Source organism: Oryctolagus cuniculus, chromosome 10 (genome assembly GCF_051225735.1).
Source record: "Oryctolagus cuniculus isolate XC-2025 breed Fujian yellow rabbit chromosome 10, ASM5122573v1, whole genome shotgun sequence".
NCBI classification, from domain to species: Eukaryota; Metazoa; Chordata; class Mammalia; order Lagomorpha; family Leporidae; genus Oryctolagus; species Oryctolagus cuniculus.
In genome coordinates, this window is record NC_142876.1 from 445446 (window position 1) to 467970 (window position 22525).

A 22525-nucleotide genomic window follows, 5' to 3' on the forward strand; every position below is an offset into this window, starting at 1 on the left:
TTGGTGGACTCTTTCCCAGGAGACCGCCGGCCCGAGGCCTCCAGGCTCTGAGCGCGCAGGGGCAGCTGTCTCCAGGGCTCACGCGTCTGGGCTGGAGCACGCTTGTTCTAGCTCCACGTTGGCTGCAAGCCTGGTTCAACGCAGAGGCACAGGTGGAAAGCAGCTTCACCCGGAATTTCGAAGACATCGCTCCGCTGTATGTCCTGGCTTTTGGCCAAGGCCATTCTTCCCACCCCCAATCCCTGCCATGGAACATCATTTCTTGCCTCTCACCCTGGAAGCTTCTAGAATATTCCCCCAGAGGAGCATGATGTGCGTCATTTCCATTTGGTGTGTGGGGCATTGGGGCCCGCACCCACTGAGAGGTCCCACGGGGAGGGGCCTTGGCAGTGCCCGGCGCTCTCTTCCCTGGCTCTGGGCTGCGTTTTTGCCCCCGGAACGTGAGCCCCACTGTGGGTCTCTGTCCTGGCCCCGCCCACTGCCCCACGTCTGCCTTCTGAGTTGTCTTCGATGGCAGGAATGGTTGTGGTCCACAAATCCTGCTGCAGCCTGGCACACGGCAGCCCTCTCTGCTGGGCCTGGTGCCCCAAACTGGGGCCGTGGGGTCCCGATTTTCGGTGTCACGTCTGCTGGGCTGAGGCAGGAGCCAGGGCTGGCGGGGCTGATGAGCGGGAGCTGGGGCATGTCAGCCTCAGGTTCCCCGCAGCTCCCGGCACCTGCAGCCTCCAGAGCTGGGGGTGGGGAAACTTGGCGTCCGGCGTGTGTCCACCGTGCACTCTCCCTGTAGAGTCACACTTTCCCTCCCATGCACATCTCTCTGGCTGGGTTTAAGGGGACGAGACAGGTGTAACCAGACGTGCAGGTATCACCTGCGTTAGCAGAGCAGGTTGCTCCGCCTTGGTATTGCCAAATGCCGGACACAGCACAGCTGGGACAGCATGGTCCCTGAGGAGATCTGGCTGGCCACACTGCTGAACGCCCAATGCCAAAGCCAGAGCAACTCCCCGAGGGGCCCCTGGGAGTGCGCAGGGCTGCGGGTCCCTCTCTGCACGTGCAGAATTCAGAGCCGGGCCTGATGCAGGGTTCAGGGGCTCTGCCCAGAGCCAGGGAGCAGGGTTGCCCAGAAGAGTGACAGGGTAGATCCAGGGCGAGGCAGGCCAGGCCAGCTTGGATGCAGCGAGTGGGGGCTTCGCACACACAGCTTCCTTTTTCTCATGAAAACACAGGCACGGTCAGGCAGAGGCCCTGCTCCCCGCGTGTGAGCAATGCAAAGGCCACGCCCCGCTTTGGGGGCACCCTGGCAGGCCCACCCCTCACGGCGCAGACCCCACCTGTGGCCACAAGGCGTCTCCTTGCGAACTGTAATGAACTGAGCGGGGCTAAGGTTTATCGAGAAGGCTCTCTGGCCACAGTGGGCAGTGCAGCCGGGCCGGGAGGGACCTGAGCACAGCGTTCCCGGGAGCGGTGAACGACTCACTGCTCTGCTCTCCTCCTGGCCCAGCAATCGCCCAGCTAAACCTCAGAACTGCACAGCCAGGCTGACACACACGTCCGACATCAGCCAACGTCGGTGAGACATGCCCACGCTTCCCAACCCCACAGGGAGGGCCCTGGTCCAGGGCCTCATAAGCACCGGGTGTGGCCACGGAGCTGAGCCTTTGCTAACGGGATAATTCAAATAGTGTCACATTGTTTGTGCATTTCTTGCATCATAAACATATTTTTTTAAAAAGTTACTTTCATTTATTTGAAAGCACAACAGTAAGAGAGATCCTCCGTCTGCTGGTTCACTCCCGAAATGTCCACACCAGCCAGGGCTGGGCTAAGCTGAACCCAGGAGCCAGGAACCTGGAGCCACATGTCCCACGTGGGCGCAGGGACCCAGCTCCTTCACTGCCTGCTTGCCTCCCTGTGCACTGGCAGGAAGCTGGATTGGAAGTGGAGCAGCTGGGACACGAATTGGTACCCGTACGGGATGCCAGCATCACAGGTGGCGGCTTACTCGCTACGCCCCAACACTGGCCCTGGCTTTTTCATAAAAGCTGCTATTTTATTCTGAGATTATAGTTTGTTTAAACCTAGGGAGGGCTTTTATTAGTCCTTTTTGATGTTGTCAAATGTTTCCTTTCATTTCTGGCTTTATTACAAACCTAAAAAGATTCTTCGGTTCCTGGATGAAAAATATGCTCATCTGCATTCCCTTTTATTAACTGTATGGAAACAATGTACCACTAAAGCGTCCCACGTGGCTGGGGCTCACTGAAGTTACTCAGAGCCAGCACCACCTGCTGCCATGGTTCATCCCACACTCTGAGTCGCTACACTCCTCTACTGCTGCTGCCACCTTTGTACTCCCGGTGTGGGCACATCCCTGTTACCAAGTGTGCATGTGCTTACCAGGTTAGGTTCCACAATCTGGTGTTACTATATGTGTGTGTTTGCTTTCACTTACAGCGTATGCTGCAATAGCTGGTGTTACTAAGTCCGGATGTTTGCTGGACTGTTCCTTATGTCCCTGTCTGTTGTGTATTTGCAGACACCAGAGACGGGGCAGTTGCTACTCTAATGTCCCCGGGGAGCCTCATTCTCCCTGACCCACGCTGGCCTGGACTTGGCCGGGAGCTCTGCTTTGCCAACAGCTGTGGGCATGTGTGGTGGCTGCAGAGCTGTGAATGGGGGGGTGGGTGCTGCAGGGAGTCTTCCTGCCTGGGTGAGCCTCCCCACCCACCAGCCTCCCCATGTGCCAGCCTCCCCACCCACCAGCCTCCCCATGTGCCGGCCTCCCCACCCACCAGCCTCCCCCACACACCAGCCTCCCCTAGCACCAGCCTCCCCCAGGCACCAGCCTCCCCCACCCACCAGCCTCCCCAGGCACCAGCCTCCCCAGGCACCAGCCTCCCCCAGCACCAGCCTCCCCCACACACCGGCCTCCCCAGGCACCAGCCTCCCCCACACACCAGCCTCTCCCACCCACCAGCCTCCCCCAGCACCAGCCTCCCCCAGGCACCAGCCTCCCCTGCACCAGCCTCCCCCACCCACCAGCCTCCCCTGCACCAGCCTCCCCCACACACCAGCCTCCCCTGCACCAGCCTCCCCCACACACCAGCCTCCCTAGCACCGGCCTCCCCAGGCACCAGCCTCCCCACACACCAGCCTCCCCCACCCACCAGCCTCCCCCACCCAACAGCCTCCCCCACCCACCAGCCTCCCCCAGGCACCAGCCTCCCCTAGCACCAGCCTCCCCCACCCACCAGCCTCCCCAGGCACCAGCCTCCCCCAGGCACCAGCCTCCCCCAGCACCAGCCTCCCCCACACACCGGCCTCCCCAGGCACCAGCCTCCCCCACCACCAGCCTCCCCACCCACCAGCCTCCCCCACCCACCAGCCTCCCCCAGCACCGGCCTCCCCAGGCACCAGCCTCCCTAGCACCGGCCTCCCCACCCACCAGCCTCCTCAGCACCAGGCTCCCTGGTCTGTGAGTCAGTCCAAGTCACAGCCACACCATGTGTTTGCTGCTTCAGATCCAACCTGGGGAAGTTTACCAAACAGCAGATTGGGGCGGGCCCTCCTTCCCACCATTCTACGTGTGGTTTTGTGAGACCCGCGGACTTGGCTTCCTCATTCACTCCCGCGCTCCCAGCGGTCACTGAGCCCTCCTTGCTAAGATCAGTCCTGGGCACTTCTTATTTCTGCTATGACAGTGACCAGAATAGACTTTCCATTAAATGTCTGTTACTGAAGTTGCCGAGAAGATTGAGTGGCTCAGTGGTGGAGCCAGCGGTTGAGCGCCTGGGACTGAGCCCCACCCCCACCCCCACCCCCACCCCCCGCTCTGCTCCGGCTGGTGCTTTGCGGCAGACACTGACTTCGTTCCACTGCCTGCAGCCAGGGACCCTCTTTCTGCACGCTGGGTGAGCAGACCCAGTTTGGGGTGCTGCTCCACACCACGGGCACCTGGCCTTCCAACCTTGGGGGCCTACGCTGTGAGTGGGTCAGGCACCCCTGCGAGGATGTCCTGTGCACAAGGGGCCACCCCGGGGCATCCCCAAACACACCCTACTTCAGCCTCTGGGGGCCAGCACCTGGGAGCACGGCTTGGGGACAGCAGCGAGCCCCGGCAGGGCCAGCGTTCCTGGCAGAAAGGGCAGCACACCACGCACCCTCTCCCTTTCTAATCACCTCTCTTACAGCTGTGCTCACTCCCTCGAGGGGTCTCCCCAGAGCAAAAGGCGTGGGTTCAGCACCACCCACGGCACTGTGGTCGCAGGGATGTGAGGAGAAACCGTGGGGCACTGAGGCCACGAAGCAGAGTCAAGGGGGCACCGTGCAGCCGCCCAGGCGAGGCCTGCAAGGCAGGCAGCGTCCAGCACGAGGCGGCCGCCCAGCGAAGCCCAGGAGACAAGGAAATTCTCAGAAGCAGCAGTGGTGGCAAACGCGACCAAATGGCAACTTCAGAAGTCGCAGGTGGCCCCAGACACACAGGTGATTTCCCCTTAGGATTCCCGCGCCGGCCAAAGCAGCGTCCTGGGGCCCCCGGCCCAGCCAGCACCCAGACCAAGCCCCTGCGGGTGGTCTGTGGGCCAGGACGTTCACCGGGGGGCAAGGGCAGGACTCCCGGCTGCAGCTGTCAGCTGGCCGTTCTGCAGGAACTGCTCCTTATCCCAACTGTGTGCAGAAAGTGCGCGCCTGCAAGTGGCAGCCCTGGAAGACTGGCGTGGGGTCCAGGCTGCGGGGGGAGGAGACCCAGGGTGTGACGGACACGTCAGGGCCAGGCCCGGGACAGGAGCTTCCTCCGGGTCTGTACCACACTGAGCTGACACAGCCTCCCAGGGACAACAAGCTTATTTATTGAAATGCTCTAGCCAAGTCCTACAGAGCTCATGAGTGTCACCGGGAGCCGTGCCTGCGCGCGGAGCCCTGGCGGATGGCAGTGTGGGCCTCGCTGACTCACCTTCTGCCCAAGACAGAGGCTGACATGTCGGTATTTCGGGTCAAATACCGAGCGCAAGCTCCTCTTTGGGAATAGCTAGTTTGGTGAATTACAATGATTCGGTTCTTTTACTAAAAAAACTCTATGTAATACTTTAGTATTTCTAGCATAAGTATGTGGGGAGCAACCTGGACTGGACTGAGTTACTGGAATTAAGACTTATTCTATGCATCTGCTCTCCCACAATATGGCGCTGGGAGAGGAGGAAACAGCTTCTACGCAGCTGCCTCCAGTTCAGCCAATAAACTGTAGGACTTGCTCCTGATTGGAGAGCAGCGTACTCGGCGTGTGGGCAGCCGAGTTGGGATTGGCAGAGGAGGACTATAAAGGAGGAGAGAGATGGCATGCACGAGGAACATCTAAGGGGAACATCTATCTGAAGGAACACCTATCTGAAGGAACACCTGTGCAGCCCCCGAGAGAGCCGGCCGGCGGTGTGCCGCTCCCCTGCGGAAGTGGGGAATGTGGCCAGGGGGAACTGCCCTTCCACGGAGGTGGAGGGGATAGTAGCCAACCCGGGAAGAACCAGCAGCAAACCCGGGGAGGGCCGAGCAGACAAAAGAACAGCGCAGGGTCCTGTGTCGTTCCCCCACGAAGACGGGGAGCGACATAAGTAGAACCTAAAATCAACTGAATTCCAATTTCTCTTTTTTAAAAAGGTTTTACTTATTGTTTGAATTTATTTGAAAGGCATCGAGAGGGAGGAGAGGGAGGGAGGGAGAGGGGGAGAAGGGAGGGGGAGGGAGGGAAAGAGCGAGCGGGCTTCTATCTCCTGGTTCACTCCCCAAATGACTGCTATGGTTGGGGATGGGCCAGGCAGAAGCCAGGAGCCAGGAGCCCCATCCGGCCTCCCGTGTGGGTGGCAGGAACCCAAGTCCTTGAGCCATCACTGCTGCCTCCCAGGGTGTGCATTAGCAGCAGGCTGGAGCTGGGAGTGGGACTTGAACCCAGGCACTCTGGTACGGGTGCAGGCAGCCTGTGCAGCATCGTAACCACTGTGCTACCACCCCCGCCCCCTGAAATCCAACTTCTCGCATCTGTTCCCCCAAACGGGTGGTGCCTGGCGAATTTATGCTTGGATGAACTTGGTTTCCTTAAACATGCAGCGTAGGTGTCACAGAGATGAGTCTACTTAGGGAAACGCTGGGCAGGGGGTGGTACATGGCGGGGGAGACGCCTACTCCCAGTGAACACCCAGGTCCCCACTCCTCCCTGCAGGCAGCTACAGGGAGGGGACACAGCGGCTGCCAGAGTCGAAGTCAAGTGCAAGACGAGGCCCACCCCTCCCCGCAGAACCTGGTGGGCCCCCAGCCCCACCTATCAGAACCTAAACTGGGAGCCACCTCCTCACCACAAGCACTGGGCTGGAGGGGGCAGGTGGGTCCAGGGGGAGCGGGGGCAGGTAGGATGGGGGGCTAGCTGGCTCCAGGTGGGGGGGCAAGTGGGTTGCATGCAGGTGGGTTCGGGGGGGCAGGTACATGAGGGGGCAGGTGGGCCCAGGGGGAGGGGGTCAGTTGGGTCTAGGAAGAGAGGGGCCAGGTAGGTTGAGAGGCCAGGTGGGTCCAGAGAGGGAAGGCAGGTGGGTCCAGGGTGGGGGCAAGGGGACCCAGGGAGGAGGGGGCAGGTGGGTCCAGGGAGGAAGGGCAGGTGGATCCGGGGTGGGGGCAGGGGGTCCAGGATGGGAGGGCAGGTGGGTTGGGGGCCAGGTGGGTTGGGGGAGCAGGTGGGTCAGGGCAGGGGAGTGGATGTGCTCGGCAGAGAGGGGCAGGGGGAAGCAGCTGAGTGCGGGGGAAGCCTGCTCTCCTGTCTTCTGCGCCCCCGCCTCCACCTCTATTCTAGCCCCTTGGCAGAGCTGGCAGGGCCCAAGGCTGCAGCCTGGGCTGTTCATGGGGCTCAGAGTGGGCCGCTGGGCCTGGGCGCTCTCAGTTCAGAGAGGCAGCGGAGGCCGGGAGCCGCTCAGCAGGACCAGGGCAGCCTTCCCCCTGGGGTGGGGCGGGGACCCTGCGCCCCCCACGTCTGCACTGCGGACCGCTGGCCCCAGGCCCCTCCACAGAGTGGGTATCAGCTTTCTGTAGACAGACGGCTCCTGTTACCTGGAGGAAGGGCCTCTCCTCCCCTGCAGAGGGGTCCATGAGCGCCACATGCCCAGCCCTCCCTGCCCTGACCCAGCGCAGGCTCAGTAGCTCTCGCGATCCACGCTGGCCTGAGGGGCAGACTGAGGCCTGGCTGCTGTCAGACTGGAGCCCTCTCTGCCCAAGGGAGTCCCTTCTCCTCCGCCCTGGGGGTGTGTGGCCACCATTGCCAGGCCCACCGGCTCCCACAGACGCCTGAGGGGCTGGGTTGCTAATAAGACGCAGCTCTGTCTACGGTGGAAGCCCGGTTTCCCATCTGTCAGGCCCAGCCACAGCGTGGGGACCAGACAGGGCGAGACTGGAGCTCAAGGGTCCAGGGGCAGGGTCTGGGGTGTGGGCGTGTCTGGGTTGTGCAGGAGGGAGTGGCCAACCGGGGACAGCTGCAGACTTCCCAAGGGCCAAGGGCTCGAGGGGACACAGGCGGCTACCTCTGCATCATAGGGGCTCCGGCCGGCTGACACAATCATCCGCTCCTGGGCTTCTGGGACTTCATGGCCTGCGTGGGCCCTGTCCCTTCAGTTCAGAGCCTTTGCCTGCTGGCGTTCGAGCTCCGCAGACCCCGTGCTTACCCATGCATGCGCCCCAGCCTCGGACCCTGTGCCTGACTGTGCACGCGTCCCAGATCCACAGACCCTGCGCCTGCCCGTGCATGCGTCCCAGCCCTCGGACCCTGTGCCTGACTGTGCATGCGTCCCAGCCTCGGACCCTGCGCCCGCCCGTGCATGCGTCCCAGCCCTCGGACCCTGTGCCCGCACACGTGTCGGCTCATGGTCTCCATGGAGTCCAGGCCAGTGCCGCTCAGAAAGAGTGGAGCTGCGGCCTGGGCAGAGGCGGGTGCCCAGCGCAGAAATGTTCTGAGCAAGTCCGCAGCCGAGATCCATAACTAATTACACTGCCTGGAGTTTAACGGAAAAAATCGACATCAACAGCCAAGCAGCAGCCTCCGCGCGACAGGCGGGATGGCAGCTGCTCCCGGCGGGCAGCACAGTCTGTCCCGGCGCCAAGCCAAGCGCGTGTCCCCGTCTCTCCCAGCAGCTGTGCACGCTCAAAAGGGACTTCAGGCACCTGGCTGGCCATCCAGCCTGCAGTGTCCGCAGCCAGAGCCCATCAGACCCCAACAGCACTGCACGTGCCCACGGCCGCCCAGGTCACTCCAGATCCCGCAGCGGTCAGGGCCGCCTGTTCTTGTGGCGCCTGGCTCTGAATCAGCCGCTCGTGCCAGGCAGCAGCATAGGGAGGGGGCCACCTCCTGTCCCCTGGATGAGGCTGTGGACACGGGGGCCACGAAGGCCGCAGGATGCCGAGGAAGGGAGGCCTGGAGAAGTCCCTTCCTGCCGGGCCCGGGGGCAACACCCACTTCCTGGCTCAGCTTCCAGTGCAGTGTGGTTGCGCTGGCCATCTACAGTGATGACCACTGCCGCGGGCATCTCCCCAGGACAGCCCACACAGGCAGGGCCACACCAGGCGGGTTAGGGTTAGAATCAATGTTTCGGGCCCAGAGAATTTGGGATAACGCTCTGTGACCACACATGTCCAGAGTTCGGGAGCTGATCTCTGCCTCTGCAGGGACCGCAAATCACCCTCAGGCCTGACCGGGGGGTTCAGGAAGCCACAGAGGGTTTCCTCTGGATAACAGGGCAGCTGAGTGAGAAGCAGTACAGTGGGTGCTGGGTGTACCCTGGGGGTGGGCACAGCACATGGGGGGTCACAGCACAAAGCATCCTGTGGGGCTCACGGCACATCTGGGGGTCACAGCACATCTGGGGGTCACAGCACATCTGGGGGTCATGGCACAAAGCATCCTGTGGGGCTCATGGCACATCTGGGGGTCACAGCACATCTGGGGGTCATGGCACAAAGCATCCTGTGGGGTTCATGGCACATGGGGGATCACAGCACATCTGAGGGTCAAGGCATCTGGGGGTCACGGCACACCCCCGGGAACTGGCCCAGCAGGTGACTCCTGCCCCCCACGTCCTGGGCCCCGGGGGCTCCTGGCCTGCCCACTACAGCAGGCAGCGCACACGTCACCAGCTCATGGAGAAACTGCAGTCCTTCCCGTGACGACCGCAGCTGAGGCAGTCACGGCTCCCACAAGGTGGGGGCTCCTCTGTCGGCTCAGTGTGAGGCTAGGGCCACACGGCGTGGGAAACGTGGTGCCCGGGGACGGCCGTGAAGAGCAGTGGGGGCGGGCTGTGTGCCATGCGCTGGGGTCCAGTCCCGCTGCCCACGCTGTCCCTCCTCTGGCATCCTGGGGCTGCCCGGCCTCCCGGCCTCAGGCTGCAGGCTCCTCTGCAGCAGACGGGACCTGGTGTCAGCCAGGACACTGCACGTCCCTGAGTGTCTGCGCCTGTGGTCAGCAGGAAACTGCCCCTAGAGGCCCCAGAGACCCCAGAGACCCCTGAGACCCCAGAGACCCCCAGAGATCCCCAGAGACCCCTCAGATTCCCCAGAGACACCCAGAGACACCCCTAAAGATGGCCTAGATGCCCTTAGAGACCCCCCAGAGGCACCTAAGTTGCCCTCAGAGACCCCCTGGAGTTGCCCTAGAGTCCCCCTTGGAGACCCCTAGAGATCCCCTGAGACTCACATGTTCTCGCCCACCCCCCCTTGAACGTGCACACAGGGGATTTACAGGTGTGGCTGAGGACCCGAGGTGGGGGCTGTCCTGGGTTGCCTGGGTGGGAGACCCCATCTCAGACCCCAGGCAGAGTCTGAGATGAAGCAGAGGCCAGAGCCACGAGTTTGGGAGGGCAAGGGGCAGGCTCCAGGGCAGAAATGGGTCCTTCCCACGTCTCCGAGGGAGACAGCCCGGCCGACACCTCCATCCGAGCCCCAGGGACGCAGCTTGACAGTGCTGCGGAGCTGTGGGGGAGTTCTCACTGCCTGGAGCATGCCTGTTCTCGGTGTTTGGTTCCTCCTTATGTGGCAGCTGCTGTGGCAGCGCAGGTGCTCCCGGGCACCCCTCACTTGGGCGCACAGGAAAGGGCGCTCGGTGAGGAGGGACAGCGTGGCAGAGACTAAAGCCAAACGCCGCACCATCTGCCTCCCTTGCTAGCACACCTGGGAGGCCCAGAAGCTGCCCTGGCCAGACTCGGCTAGGGTCTGCCCCAGGCACGTGTGCGCTGCTAGGGGCTGCTGCCGCCCACTGCACCCGTGCCGGGGAGTGCTGTGTGCCGAGAAACTCCCCAGGGGCTGCTCTCGGGACTCACGTGTCTGCTCAGCACCTGCTACCGTTCCACAAGCACCAGGCTCCTGACAAACGTCCCCAGCAAGCGGACACAGGAGCAGAGACTACGCTTTCACCAGGCCCGGCGCAGTGTCAGCCCGACACCACGAGCCCTGCTGACACCTGACACCAGGAGTGGCACTGATACCTCACACCAGGAGTGGCGCTGACTGACACCTCACACCAGGAGTGACGCTGACTGACACCAGGAGTCCTGCTGACACCTCACACCAGGAGTGATGCTGACTGACACCTCACACCAGGAGTGGTGCTGACAGCTGACATCAGGATACACACTGACTGACACCAGGAGTCCTGCTGACACCTCACACCAGGAGTGACGCTGACTGACACCTCACACCAGGAGTGGCGCTGACACCTCACACCAGGAGTGGTACTTACACCTCACACCAGGAGTGGTACTGAGTGACACCTCACACCAGGATTCACACTGACACCAGGAGTCGTACTGACACCTCACACCAGGATTCACACTGACTGACACCAGGAGTCCTGCTGACACCTCATTCCAGGAGTGGTGCTGACTGATACCTCATACCAGGAGTGGCGCTGACAGCTGACACCAGGATTCACACTGACTGACACCAGGAGTCCTGCTGACACCTGACATGAGGATTCACACTGACAGCCGATACCAGGAGTGGCGCTGACTGACACCCGACACCAGGATTCACGCTGACACCTGACACCAAGTCACCCTGACTGACAGCTACACCAGGAGTGGCGCTGACACCTACACAGTTGGGTGTAAGGCAGAGTGCCTTCCTGTCTTCCAGAGCTCCCTGCTTCCAGCTGCCGCTGTCCGGTCTCTGCGCTGGGCCTGCCAGCGTCCTGGTACCTGTGCATTTCCTCCAGAGGTGTGTGTGCAGACAGCGCCCTTCTGCACCACGAGCCAAAAAGCCCAGAGTTTTTTCACCAGGTCCCTCTGAAGCCAAGGCCACCACGCTTGCACCCGGGGAGACCTGGGGAGGCCGCTGCATGACCCGGCGGGCTGGAGGCCCTAACCCACATGTGGCCACCCTTTACCAGGAACATGGGCTGCTCCGGGCAGCTCAGCCACTGGGCACATGACAGGGGGAAGCCCGCTAGGACGTAACCCTCCCGACCCTTACAATCGGTCTCATTTCTGCAGAGCCATCTTTCAAAGCCTCAGTCCGCTCCGCTCTCTGGGCTGCGCCCCCAGCAGCTGCAGGGGGGCGTCAGCAGCCCGGGCAGAGCCTTCCTGGGGCAGCCCCATGTCTGAGGGCCACGCTCAGCCCCTGCGGACACCGCCGCAGGCTCCCCTCTGATCCACCTACCCTGAACGCCCCGGGGCGCCTGCGGCCCGCCCCTCCTGCAAGCCCGCAAACCCCAAACAGCCTCCCAGGCCGGCAGGCAGGACACGCGAGAGGGCGGAGGCAGCCACGACCCGCCTCGGGTGGGCCCGACTCTCCAGACCCCATGGACAGCTCCGTAAACCACCAAGGCCCGACGAGCTGCTGGCAGGTGGACAGGGCCTAGGGTCTGGAAACAATCTGCGGCTCCCCCGATGTCCGCGGCAGCAAGACCGCGTTCGGGCCACTACTGCAGAGTGAGTGAAAGGCGGCCCGGAACCCGTGTACCCACCCGAGCCCTGCCACGCCGCCGTGTCCTCCTCGCCGCCTGGAACCCGCGTGCCCTCCCCTGGCCCCGCACCCTCACCACGCCCCTTCGCCGCTGGGCTCACCCGCTCCTCCTCCGCGCGGATGTCCGGCATGGTGCTCAGGCACAGGCCCACGGCCGTGACGGCCACGAAGGCCACCGAGACACAGGCGAAGAGCTTGCCCGCCGGGCCCGAGCGCGGGTTGTCCACCACGTCGCGCAGGCGCTGCCGGCCGCGCTCCAGCCGCCCGGGCTGCAGGGCGCACGCCGGGCTCTGCTGCGCGCTGTGCGCCGCGGGCTCCGCGCGGGCCTCGGCCGCCTCTTCCTCACGGCGGCGCAGGCGGCGCAGGCAGCAGCGCTCCAGGCGCGCCTCGTCGATGCCCCAGTAGGCCAGCTCGTCGCGGAAGGCGAGCGCGCACGGGCCGCGCAGCAGCCGCAGCTTGCCGGCGCGCAGCAGCGCCACGATGGCGCGGAAGGCGCACGCGCTGCGATCGAAGAAGAACTCGTCGCGGCTCGCGTCGTAGTCATCACACACACGTAGCAGCTCGTCGTGGCCATGGCAGTCCCGCAGGCGCGCAAGGCGCGCGAGTGGACAGCGCGCCAGAGCCGCCCAGGCCAGGCGCACACGGCAGCCACCCACGTTGATGATGACGTGTCGCGCGCGGCTCGTGCCTCCTCCGTCCCGGGACGCCGCGGGTCCCCGAAGCAGCGCCATGGCCTCACGCGTCCACTGAAGGGCGGTCCGCCGAGGTCGCAGCGCCGGGCCAGGGTCCGGAGACCGGGCCTGCAAAAAAAAGTGAGCACCTGTTAGAACCTTGGCCACGCGGGAGCCGCGGCCGGAGACGGAGGCGCGGGAGCAGGCCGAGGACGTGCGCCGCGCCGGCCACCGCCTCTTCTCTCCATACCTATGCGCGCGCTCAGGGGCGACCTGGCCTCTGTGCAAGGGTCAGTGTGGGTCAATCACACCCTGACCCACGTGTGTGACGCTCTCAGGAGTGGGCTGCGGAACCAGAGGCAGCGGCCCCAGAGACCCGGCTCCAGACGCACGCAGGGGGAACGAAAAGGAAGAACTAAAACGTAAAAAAAGATGTAAGACACGAAGAAAATGTAATGAGCCAGGGTTTTGGCGCCGCGGCTAAGGCACCACTCGGGGCGCCCGTGTCCCCTACGGTGCCTGGGCTGGGGTCCCCGCTATAATCCCAGTTCCAGCTTCCTGCTAATGCGCTCGCCGGGAGCAGCCGTGATGACGCAAGCACGTGGGTTCCTGCTGTTCCCAAGGGGCCCGACCAGGAGCCTGGCCTGGCCCCGCCCCAGCTGTTGGCGTTTGAAGCAGTGGGAGTGTCCCTCTCCCTCTCCCCCTCCGGCTTTAAAAGGCAAAAAAGAAACAGCAAACTGGCAGAGGCCCTTCCTAACCCGCCATCACCTTACATGCAAACGGGTTCCATTCCACAGTGAACCCAAGGCCATGCTGTCTGTAGAAGACTGCACATATCTGAAGAAAAATCCACCGGAAATAAAATGATTGAAAAAGACCTGGAGTGGCCAGACAACACCTAAGAAAACAGATTCTCAGATGAAAATTCTGAAAGACAAAGAACGGAATTATGATGAGAAAGATACAAACAGCCGTATGTTATACAGCATATATACGAATAAATGTTCTAAAAACACATAAAGTACCAGAACTCTTCTCAAAGAGAAACAGAAAATCTGAATAGACCTGGAGGAAAGAGAGAGATTGGGGCCGGCACTGTGGCGTAGCAGGTAAAGCCGCCATCTGCAGTGCCGGCATCCCATATGGGCGTTGGTTTGTATCCTGGCTGCTCCACTTCCGTTCCAGCTCTCTGCTATGGCCTGAGAGAGCAGCAGAAGATGGCCCAAGTCCTTGGGATCTGCACCCACGTGGGAGACCCGGAAGAAGCTCCTGGCTCTGGCCTGGCCCACCCCAGCCATTACAGCCATGTGGGGAGTGAACCACTGGATGAACTCTGAGTTTCAAATAAATAAATACTCCTTTAAAAAAGAAAAAGAAAAAGAAAAAAAAGAAAGATAGAGATTGAATCAATGACTAAAACCACTCTGAAACAGAACACTCCAAGACAGAATGGCTTCACTGGCAAATTCTACTAAATATCTAGAAGAATCCATACCATACTCCTCAAAGTTGCACCAAACGTAGATGAGGAGGGAACACTTCCGAACTCGTTCTCTTGGAAGACACGAGACTCCACAGAAGAGAAGATGGCAGAGGTCGCTCGTCAGTACAGTGCAGAACACCGACAAAACACCAGCAGCTGTCCCTCGTCTATACGGACGCAGAGGCCTCAGCGCAACCCCAGCGAGCCCCATCCGGCGGCAGACGAAGTGGCACATGCAGTCACGTGTCACAGGCGTTTATCACAGGGACGGAAGGCTGATCCGGCAAGCACGAGCTAACCAGCGTGACACACGTGTGCAGAGCACGGAGGAACACACTTCAGCAGTGTAGAAGAGGGATCCGTGGACTCGAACCCTGACCCACGTGTGTGACGCTCAGTGACCGGGGCTTCCCCCATGTGATGCAGGCCACCTGTGGACCCCATGCCGCCCTCAGGTCGGCGGTGAAAGTCCAGAGCCTTCCCTGAGAGATCAGGGAGACGGGAGCGTTGCTCTCGTCACTTCCGCTTTACGCTGCCTTGGTCTGGGAAATTAGACAAGAAAGGGAAATTCTCGTAAGAGGCGACTAGACTGGAATGAGGAAGTGAAATTCTGCCTGCAGGTGATTTGACCTTATATATGGAACGCATGAAAGGAGCCACACACAGAAAACTATTACAGCGAGGTCGGCAAAGCTGCAAGACGCAACAGCAAGACTTGAAAACCAGCAATAAACAACCTAAACATGAAATGGAACACTCAGGACTGCATTTGAGAAAGTGAGAAGTACAAAATCCTGCTGGGAGGAATTTTGGAAGACCTAAATGGGAAGACAGCTCACGTTCCATACTGGAAGATTTAATATGTTGATATGGCAACGTTTCCCAGATTGGTCAGTAATCCAACCACACAAAAACCCCAAGTGTGTTTTCTGGAAATTGACGGTTGATCCTGAAAGCCAATTGGAAGTACAAGGGAGCCAAAACATCAGGAAAAAGAACAAACTGGAGGACTCAGCCTTGGTCCCACCAAGTCCACAGCCACGGCGAGCAGAGCGGGTGCTGGCTGGGGAAGACCCGAGTCCACGGAACAAACCCTGTCACTGGGCGGCCGAGGCCCCCCCGGGGGAGACAGCAGCAAGTGGTGCTGGGCACAGCATGGGCAGAAGGGGCCTCAGAGCGCACCAGACGTTACCGCGAGAGCTGAACTCCAGAAGCAGGCGTAGAGCCAGGGTTTTCTGAACTGACACCAAAGCCCTTCTGTGCCTCGGAGGACACTAGCGAGACGACGCAATGGTGACTCGAACACAGTTCACAAGTTCTAGCGAGTGGGATTAACGGTTTCGAGACAGGTGAGGGTCTACTCCAGATTACACAGGAACTCTTAGGGTTACTCAGAAAAAGACAACCCGATTCAGAAATGGCCACAAGTCACTGACCCACGGCTGGATGGCATTGCCCGCCCGTGAGGACGGCTGTCATCAAACAGATGGGGGAAACAGCACGTGTGTGTGTGGGGGGGGGGGGCTGTGGGGACAGGGATTGGCTCACTGTGACCTCGGAAGCAAGTGTGCCGCGGGGAAGGGGGGGGTGGCCTGTGCCTCCATTTGCTCATCCTTATCTCAGAGCCCCTCCCACCCCGCACACGGGCAGGGCAGAAGCAGGGCTGCAGGGGAGAGAGACAGCAGCCAGCAGCCGCAGGCGGTCTCAGCAGGGGAAGCCAGCATCCCTACGGGGCCCCAGGCTGCTGCGGCCCCTCTGCCCTGCCTCCAACAGGTGCGACAGGTGCGCCTCGGCCTTGCAGTCCACAGCGGGCTGAAGGCCCCACACTGGGACTGCGACAGCAGGCCTGTGCTCTAGCACGCAAGGTGGCCGCTCCTCCCTGGAGCCCCGAGCTCTAGGAGGCCTCCCTCGGCCACTCCCACCTTTCCTTCCTCCCATTCCTGGGACAGGAACAGGCTCATGGCTCTTCCAGCCAGATCCAGGTGGAGCTGCAGCTCGCCTGGGGCTCAGGCCCGAATCGTGTGTCCCGGCGTGCACACGCGTTACAGGACGTCAGCTCCTCCGGTAGGGAGGCAGACATCAGCGCGTGGAGCGGGGGGAGCTCCCGTGGGCAGGAAGCAGCAGCCTCAGCGGCAGCTTTGAAATCCACCAGATCTGTACATCCCAAGTCCCAAGTCCCGCCACTCCATAACCCTGGGGCTTCCAGCCTCCTCCCTCCTGGTGCCAGATACAGCCCTAGGCGGAGCCTCATGCCCGCAGCCCTCGCCCGGCACCGCCCCAGGAGAGGAGGGGGCAGGAGGCTGCGGGAAGCAGGGTGCTCCGTGCCCGGAGAATCCCGGACCCCTGCGGAGCAGCCCTGTCCGGGAACAGCTCCATCAGACCTCGCAGCGGCTTGCTGCTCGGCGCTGGCTCACGGCTGAGATTCTCGTGGGGCACGAGCACCTGCGTTCCTGACGTCTCGGGTAACAGGAAAGTGAATTTACAAATGGAAACTGAACCACAGAGAAGTAAGTACCGGCAGGCTCCTGGGAGCTCTGGACAACAGGTTACAGAGTACGTAACAGACACAAAACAGCAGCAGGCGAGGGCCGACCGAGCGAGGTGCCCACGTCCCCTGCTCCAGCTTCCTGCCGACGCAGACCCTGGGAGGCAGTGGTGACGGCTCAACCGGCTGGGTCCCTGCCACCCACGTCAGACACCCACACTGAGTTCCAGGCTCCCGGCTCCAGCTGGCCCAGCCCTGGCTGGTGCAGGTATTTTGGGGATTGAACCAGCAGATGGGTGCTGTCTGCCCCTCAAATAAATAAATAACATGAGAAAAAATAATATAAAGAAATCCCAGAATCTGAATGAGAAACAAATCATCATTGACAGATGCTCTCGCTCCGAGCGGCATCTCCCAGAAGGCCCTGCAGAGTCAGCAGGGGGCAGCAGGAAGCCAGGAGAAGAGGCACAGGGAGGGTTCCGCGAGATCCAGAACAGGACGGGGTGCGAGAGACGGGCGGCCGCGCTGATGGGGTCTCTGGCCCTCGTCTGCTGTGGGGGAGCCCGGAGCCTGTAGCATGTGGAATAAGGGACCTTCCGCGTCCCTGGCATGGAAAGGTACCCTGCCGTGTCTCCCAGGACTCCGGCTCGAGTCCCTGAGCCACTGTGGCAGACGGAAGCAGCTCTCACGTGAGGCAAACCTGTGAGAGGCTGGGGCCGGGCTGCTCTGTGCCTCATTCTGCTGCAGCCCCACCTCGCTGGGCCACAGCCAAGGTCACACACGGCCAGCAGCACCTGGAGCCACAGCAAGAGCCCACGTCTCCGAGGGGCCACGGGAGGCAACGCCCTGTGTGTGTGTGTGCCAGAATGTGCATATGTGGAGCATGAGCGTACACACTAGCACATGCAAGCCATCCCCTCACACGTGTGCATGCGTGTACATGTGTGCATGTGAGTGAGGTGTGTGTAGAGTGAATGAGTGCATATGTGTGGATCATGTGTACTGTGTGTGAGCATTCATGTCAGCGTGTATATTGTGTGTGCGTGAGTGCCTGTGTGTGGAATGTGTGCACTGCGTGTGAGCATGTGTCAGCGTGTGTATAGTGAGTGCCTGTGTGTGGAATGTGTGCACTGCGTGTGAGCATGTGTCAGCGTGTGTATAGTGAGTGCCTGTGTGTGGAATGTGTGCACTGTGTGTGAGCATGTGTCAGCATGTGTATTGTGAGTGCCTGTGTGTGGAATGTGTGCACTGTGTGTGAGCATGTGTCAGCGTGTGCAATGTGTGTGCGTGTGCTCTAAACTCAGGGAGGAATTCACACCCTGGTTTTTCACAGGGGTCCCTGAGACACAGATGCTGGACCTGCCTTCGCCCCCTCCTCCCTCCCGGGTCGCAGGGGCTCCCATAACTCTCAGACCGGAGGCTGCCTCTCATGTTGGCAATCGTTTGCTTAGCTAATAGGCGCTTCATTGGGACTCCAACAGCCGAGAGCCTACGCACCAGCGCTGGAAAGTGAGGTGAGACCAGACCGCAGCAGCCCAAGCCAGGGGTGGAAAAGCAGCAGGAAGAGCCGAAAGGGAGCCAGGCTTGGAGCCTGGTGGGGGAAAGTGTACCAGCCAAACTAGAGGAGAAATAAAAAAAAGGATGGGATGTACCCGATTCTCTGTCTTCGATAACTCTACAAAGGTAAGCTGTGACAGGCCGATAGAGCGGGTGACATTGTGATGTACACAACAGCTGTGCCAGCTCGTGTCTGCGCCCAGCAATCAGCAGGGCGGAGACTCCTGACTCTGGGGGACATAACAGGGGCAGGGAGCTTGTGACTGTGTGAAGCTTCTGAACCGGGACTGCGAAAAAAACTGAGGCTGTGTGGGAGGACTCACGGTGGCTGGGACGTTGGGCAGTCTCAGGGGGAGACGCCACAAGCCTGGGGGTTCCTGGTTACCTGGTGAGGGACAGTGCTGGGGAATCTGAACTTACACTGAGGACTGCGGCCCCTGGCACAGAATGGACGAATATCATACCCACTGGGGCTAGCGCTCAGGCACTGGTCTCCACTGAGAACTCAGCTGAGCAGAGTAAACCTCCCTTCCGATTAAAAAAGAGAGAAGATTTACCACGCTGAATGTGGGTGTGCCAGTTTAGGCACACCCTTAACCCTGGAGAACGGAACAGCGCTCTCTGGCCACACCCACTACCAGCCTCTAGAGAGTCACTGAAAGCAGACAGTCCACTTACCCACAGTCATAGAACAATGAAAGTCACCACAGCGGAAAAAGCAACAACAAGCCAACGGTATCTCTACAAACGCCAAACAACAAACACCAATCCAGGAAACAAGCATAAGGAAGACAGCCTGACACCCAGAAGAACTCGACACCTCAGTACTGGATCATGAAGACGAAGAGACACAAGAAATGGAACTCAAAAAATTGAGCATAACATTACATAGAAGTAATCAAAAGCAAACGCAGCTACTGAAGTCCATGCAGGACATGAAAGGAAAGTTCTCCCATTCAACTGAGACTTCAAAGAGGAATTAAAATGAAATGAAGAATTCAATAGAATAAAAAATGCAGTAGAGAGCCTTAAAAACAGAATCAGTGAGGCAGAAGAGAGAATGTCGGACTTAGAAGACAGAGCACAGGAAAGTATACAGTCAAACCAAAGACAAGAAGAGGAAATTAGAAATCTAAAAAAACACTGTTTGGAATCTACAGGATAATATATATATATAAACATACACGTTCTAGGAGTTCCTGAAGGCATGGAGAGAGAGAAAGGATTAGGAGGCATTTTTAGTGAAATAGTAGCAGAAAACTTCCCAGGTTTGGATAAAGAAAGGGACATCCAACTACAGGAAGCACACAGAACTCCCAATAGACATGACCAGAAGAGATCCTCGCCATGACACATTGTAATCAAACTCACCACAGTGAAACAAAGAGAAAATTCTAAAATGTGCAAGAGAGAAACGTCAGATTACTCTCAGAGGATCTCCAATTAGACTCACAGCTGACTTCTCATCAGAAACCCTGCAGGCTAGGAGTGAATGGCGAGATATAGCCCAAGTACTAAGAGAAAAAACTGTCATCCCAGAATATTATATCCTGCAAAGCTCTCATTTGTGAACGAAGGTGAAGTAAAGTCTTTCCATAGCAAACAGAAATTGAAAGAATTTGTCACCACTCGTCCAGCCCTGCAAAAAATGCTTAAGGATGTGTTGCACGCAGGAACACAGAAACACGGTCATCAATATGAAAGAAGGTAAAGGAAGAAAATATCTCAGTAAAAGATCACAGGAATTTCAAAGTATAAATTAGGAATATTTTTGGGAAAATGGCAGGGCAGAGTTACTATTTATCAGTATTCACCTTGAATGCAAATGGCCTCAACTCCCCAGTTAAAAGGCACAGACTGGCTGAATGGATTAAAAACCAAACCCATCTATTTGCTGCCTACAAGAAGCACATCTTACCAACAAAGACACAGACAGGCTAAAGTGAAAGGTTGGAAAAAGATATTCCATGCCAACAGAAACCAAGAGCTGACGTAGCCATCTTAATAGCAGACAAAATAAACTTTAACACAAAAACTGTTAAAAGAGACAAAGAAGGGTACAATATAATGATTAAGGGATCAATTCAATAGTTTATAACTATTTTTTTCTTTTTTAAAATTTTTTTTTTATTTTTGACAGGCAGAGTGGACAGAGAGAGAGAGAGACAGAGAGAAAGGTCTTCCTTTTGCTGTTGGTTCACCCTCCAATGGCTGCCGCGGCCGGCGCGCTGCGGCCGGCGCATTGCGCTGATCCGAAGCCAGGAGCCAGGTGCTTATCCTGGTCTCCCATGCAGGTTCAGGGCCCAGAGATTTGGGCCATCCTCCATTGCACTCCCGGGCCACAGCAGAGAGCTGGCCTGGAAGAGGGGCAACCGGGACAGAATCCAGTGCCCTGACCGGGACTAGAACCCAGTTCGCCAGCGCTGCTAGGCGGAGGATTAGCCTATTGAGCCACGGCACCGGCCCAGTTTATAACTATTATAAACACATATGCACCTAATTACAGGACACTTGGCTATTTAAAACATATGTTAAGGGACTTAAAGGGAGACTTAGACGCCAATACAATAGTATTGGGAGACTTCAGTACTCCACTTTCAGCAATGGACAGATCAACCAGACAGAAAATCAGCAAGGAAACAGCAGATTCAGTCGACACTATAGACCAAATGGACCTAACAGATATCTACAGAGCTTTCCCTTCTACAGTTATAGAATACACATTCTTCTCAGCAGTGCATGGAACTTTCTCTAGGATTGACCACACACTAGGCCATAAAGCAAGTCTCAGCAAATTCAAAAGAATTAAAATCAAACCATGCATCTTCTTAGACCACAGTGGAATGAAGCTGGAAATCAGCAACCCAGGAATCCCTAGAGCGTGTGCAAACACATGGAGACTGAACAACACGCTCCTGCATGAACAGTGGGTCATAGAAGAAACCAAGAGAGAAATAAAGATTTCTAGAAACAAATGAAGATGACAACACAACATCGAATCTTATGGGATACAACAAAAGCAGTGTTAAGAGGAAAGTTTATAGCAATACGTGCCCACATCAAGAAATTGGAAAGGCACCAAATAAATGAGCTATCAATTAAAATCAGAGAAGAAATCAACAAAATTGAATCCAAAAAATACAAAAGATCAACAAAATAAAGAACTGGTTTTTTGAAAAAATAAACAAACTTGACACCCCATTGGCCCAACTAACCAAAAAAAGGAGAGAGAAGACCCAAATCAATAAAATTAGAGATGAAAAGGGAAATATAACAACAGATACCACAGAAATAAAAAGAATCATCAGAAATTACTACAAAGAGCTGTATGACAACAAACTAGGAAACCTATCAGAAATGGATGGACTCCTGGACACATGCAACCTACCTAAATTGAGCCATGAAGACATAGAAAACCTAAACAGACCCATAACCGGGTCAGAAATTGAATCAGTAATAAAGACCCTCCCAACAAAGAAAAGCCCAGGACCAGGTGGATTCACTGCTGAATTCTACTAGACATTTAAAGAACTAACTCCAATTCTTCTCAAACTATTCAGAACAATTAAAAGAGAGGGAATCCTCCCAAATTCTTTCTATGAAGCCAGCATCACCTTAATTCCTAAGCCGGAAAAAGATGCAGCATTGAAAGAGAATTACAGACCAATATCCCTGATGAACATAGATGCAAAAATCCTCAACAAAATCTGGCCAATAGAATGCAACAACACATCAGAAAGATCATCCACCCAGACCAAGTGGGATTCATCCCTGGTATGCAGGGATGGTTTAATGTGCGCAAGACAATCAATGTGATACACCACATTAACAGACTGCAGAAGAAAAACCATATGATTACCTCAATAGATGCCGAGAAAGCATTTGATAAAATTCAACACCCTTTCATGATGAAAACTCTAAGCAAATTGGGTATAGAAGGAACATTTCTCAATACAATCAAAGCAATTTATGAAAAACCCACGGCCAGCATCCTATTGAATGGGGAAAAGTTGGAAGCATTTCCACTGAGATCTGGTACCAGACAGGGATGCCCACTCTCACCACTGCTATTCAATATTATACTGGAAGTTTTAGTCAGAGCCATTAGGCAAGAAAAAGAAATCAAAGGGATACTAATTTGGAAGGAAGAAATCAAACTATCCCTATTTGCAGACGACATGATTCTTTATTTAGGGGATCCGAAGAACTCCACTAAGAGACTACTGGAACTCATAGAAGAGTCTGGTAAAGTAGCAGGATATAAAATCAATACACAGGGGCTGGCTCTGTGGTATAGGGGGTAAAGCTGCCACCTGCAGTGCCGGCTTCCCCTATGGGCGCCAGTTTGAGTCC

General features: G+C 57.9%; 1 protein-coding gene across 1 annotated transcript in view; it reads right to left on the reverse strand.

Moving 5' to 3' along the window:
- Positions 1–22525, reverse strand: part of KCNG2 (potassium voltage-gated channel modifier subfamily G member 2) — a 45607-nt gene that overhangs the window by 5147 nt on the left and 17935 nt on the right. Inside the window, exon 2 of the mRNA XM_051840431.3 lies at positions 12078–12776. Coding sequence (XP_051696391.3) covers positions 12078–12707 — 630 coding nt within the window. The 5' untranslated portion in view covers positions 12708–12776. The remainder of the gene's footprint in view (positions 1–12077; positions 12777–22525) is intronic.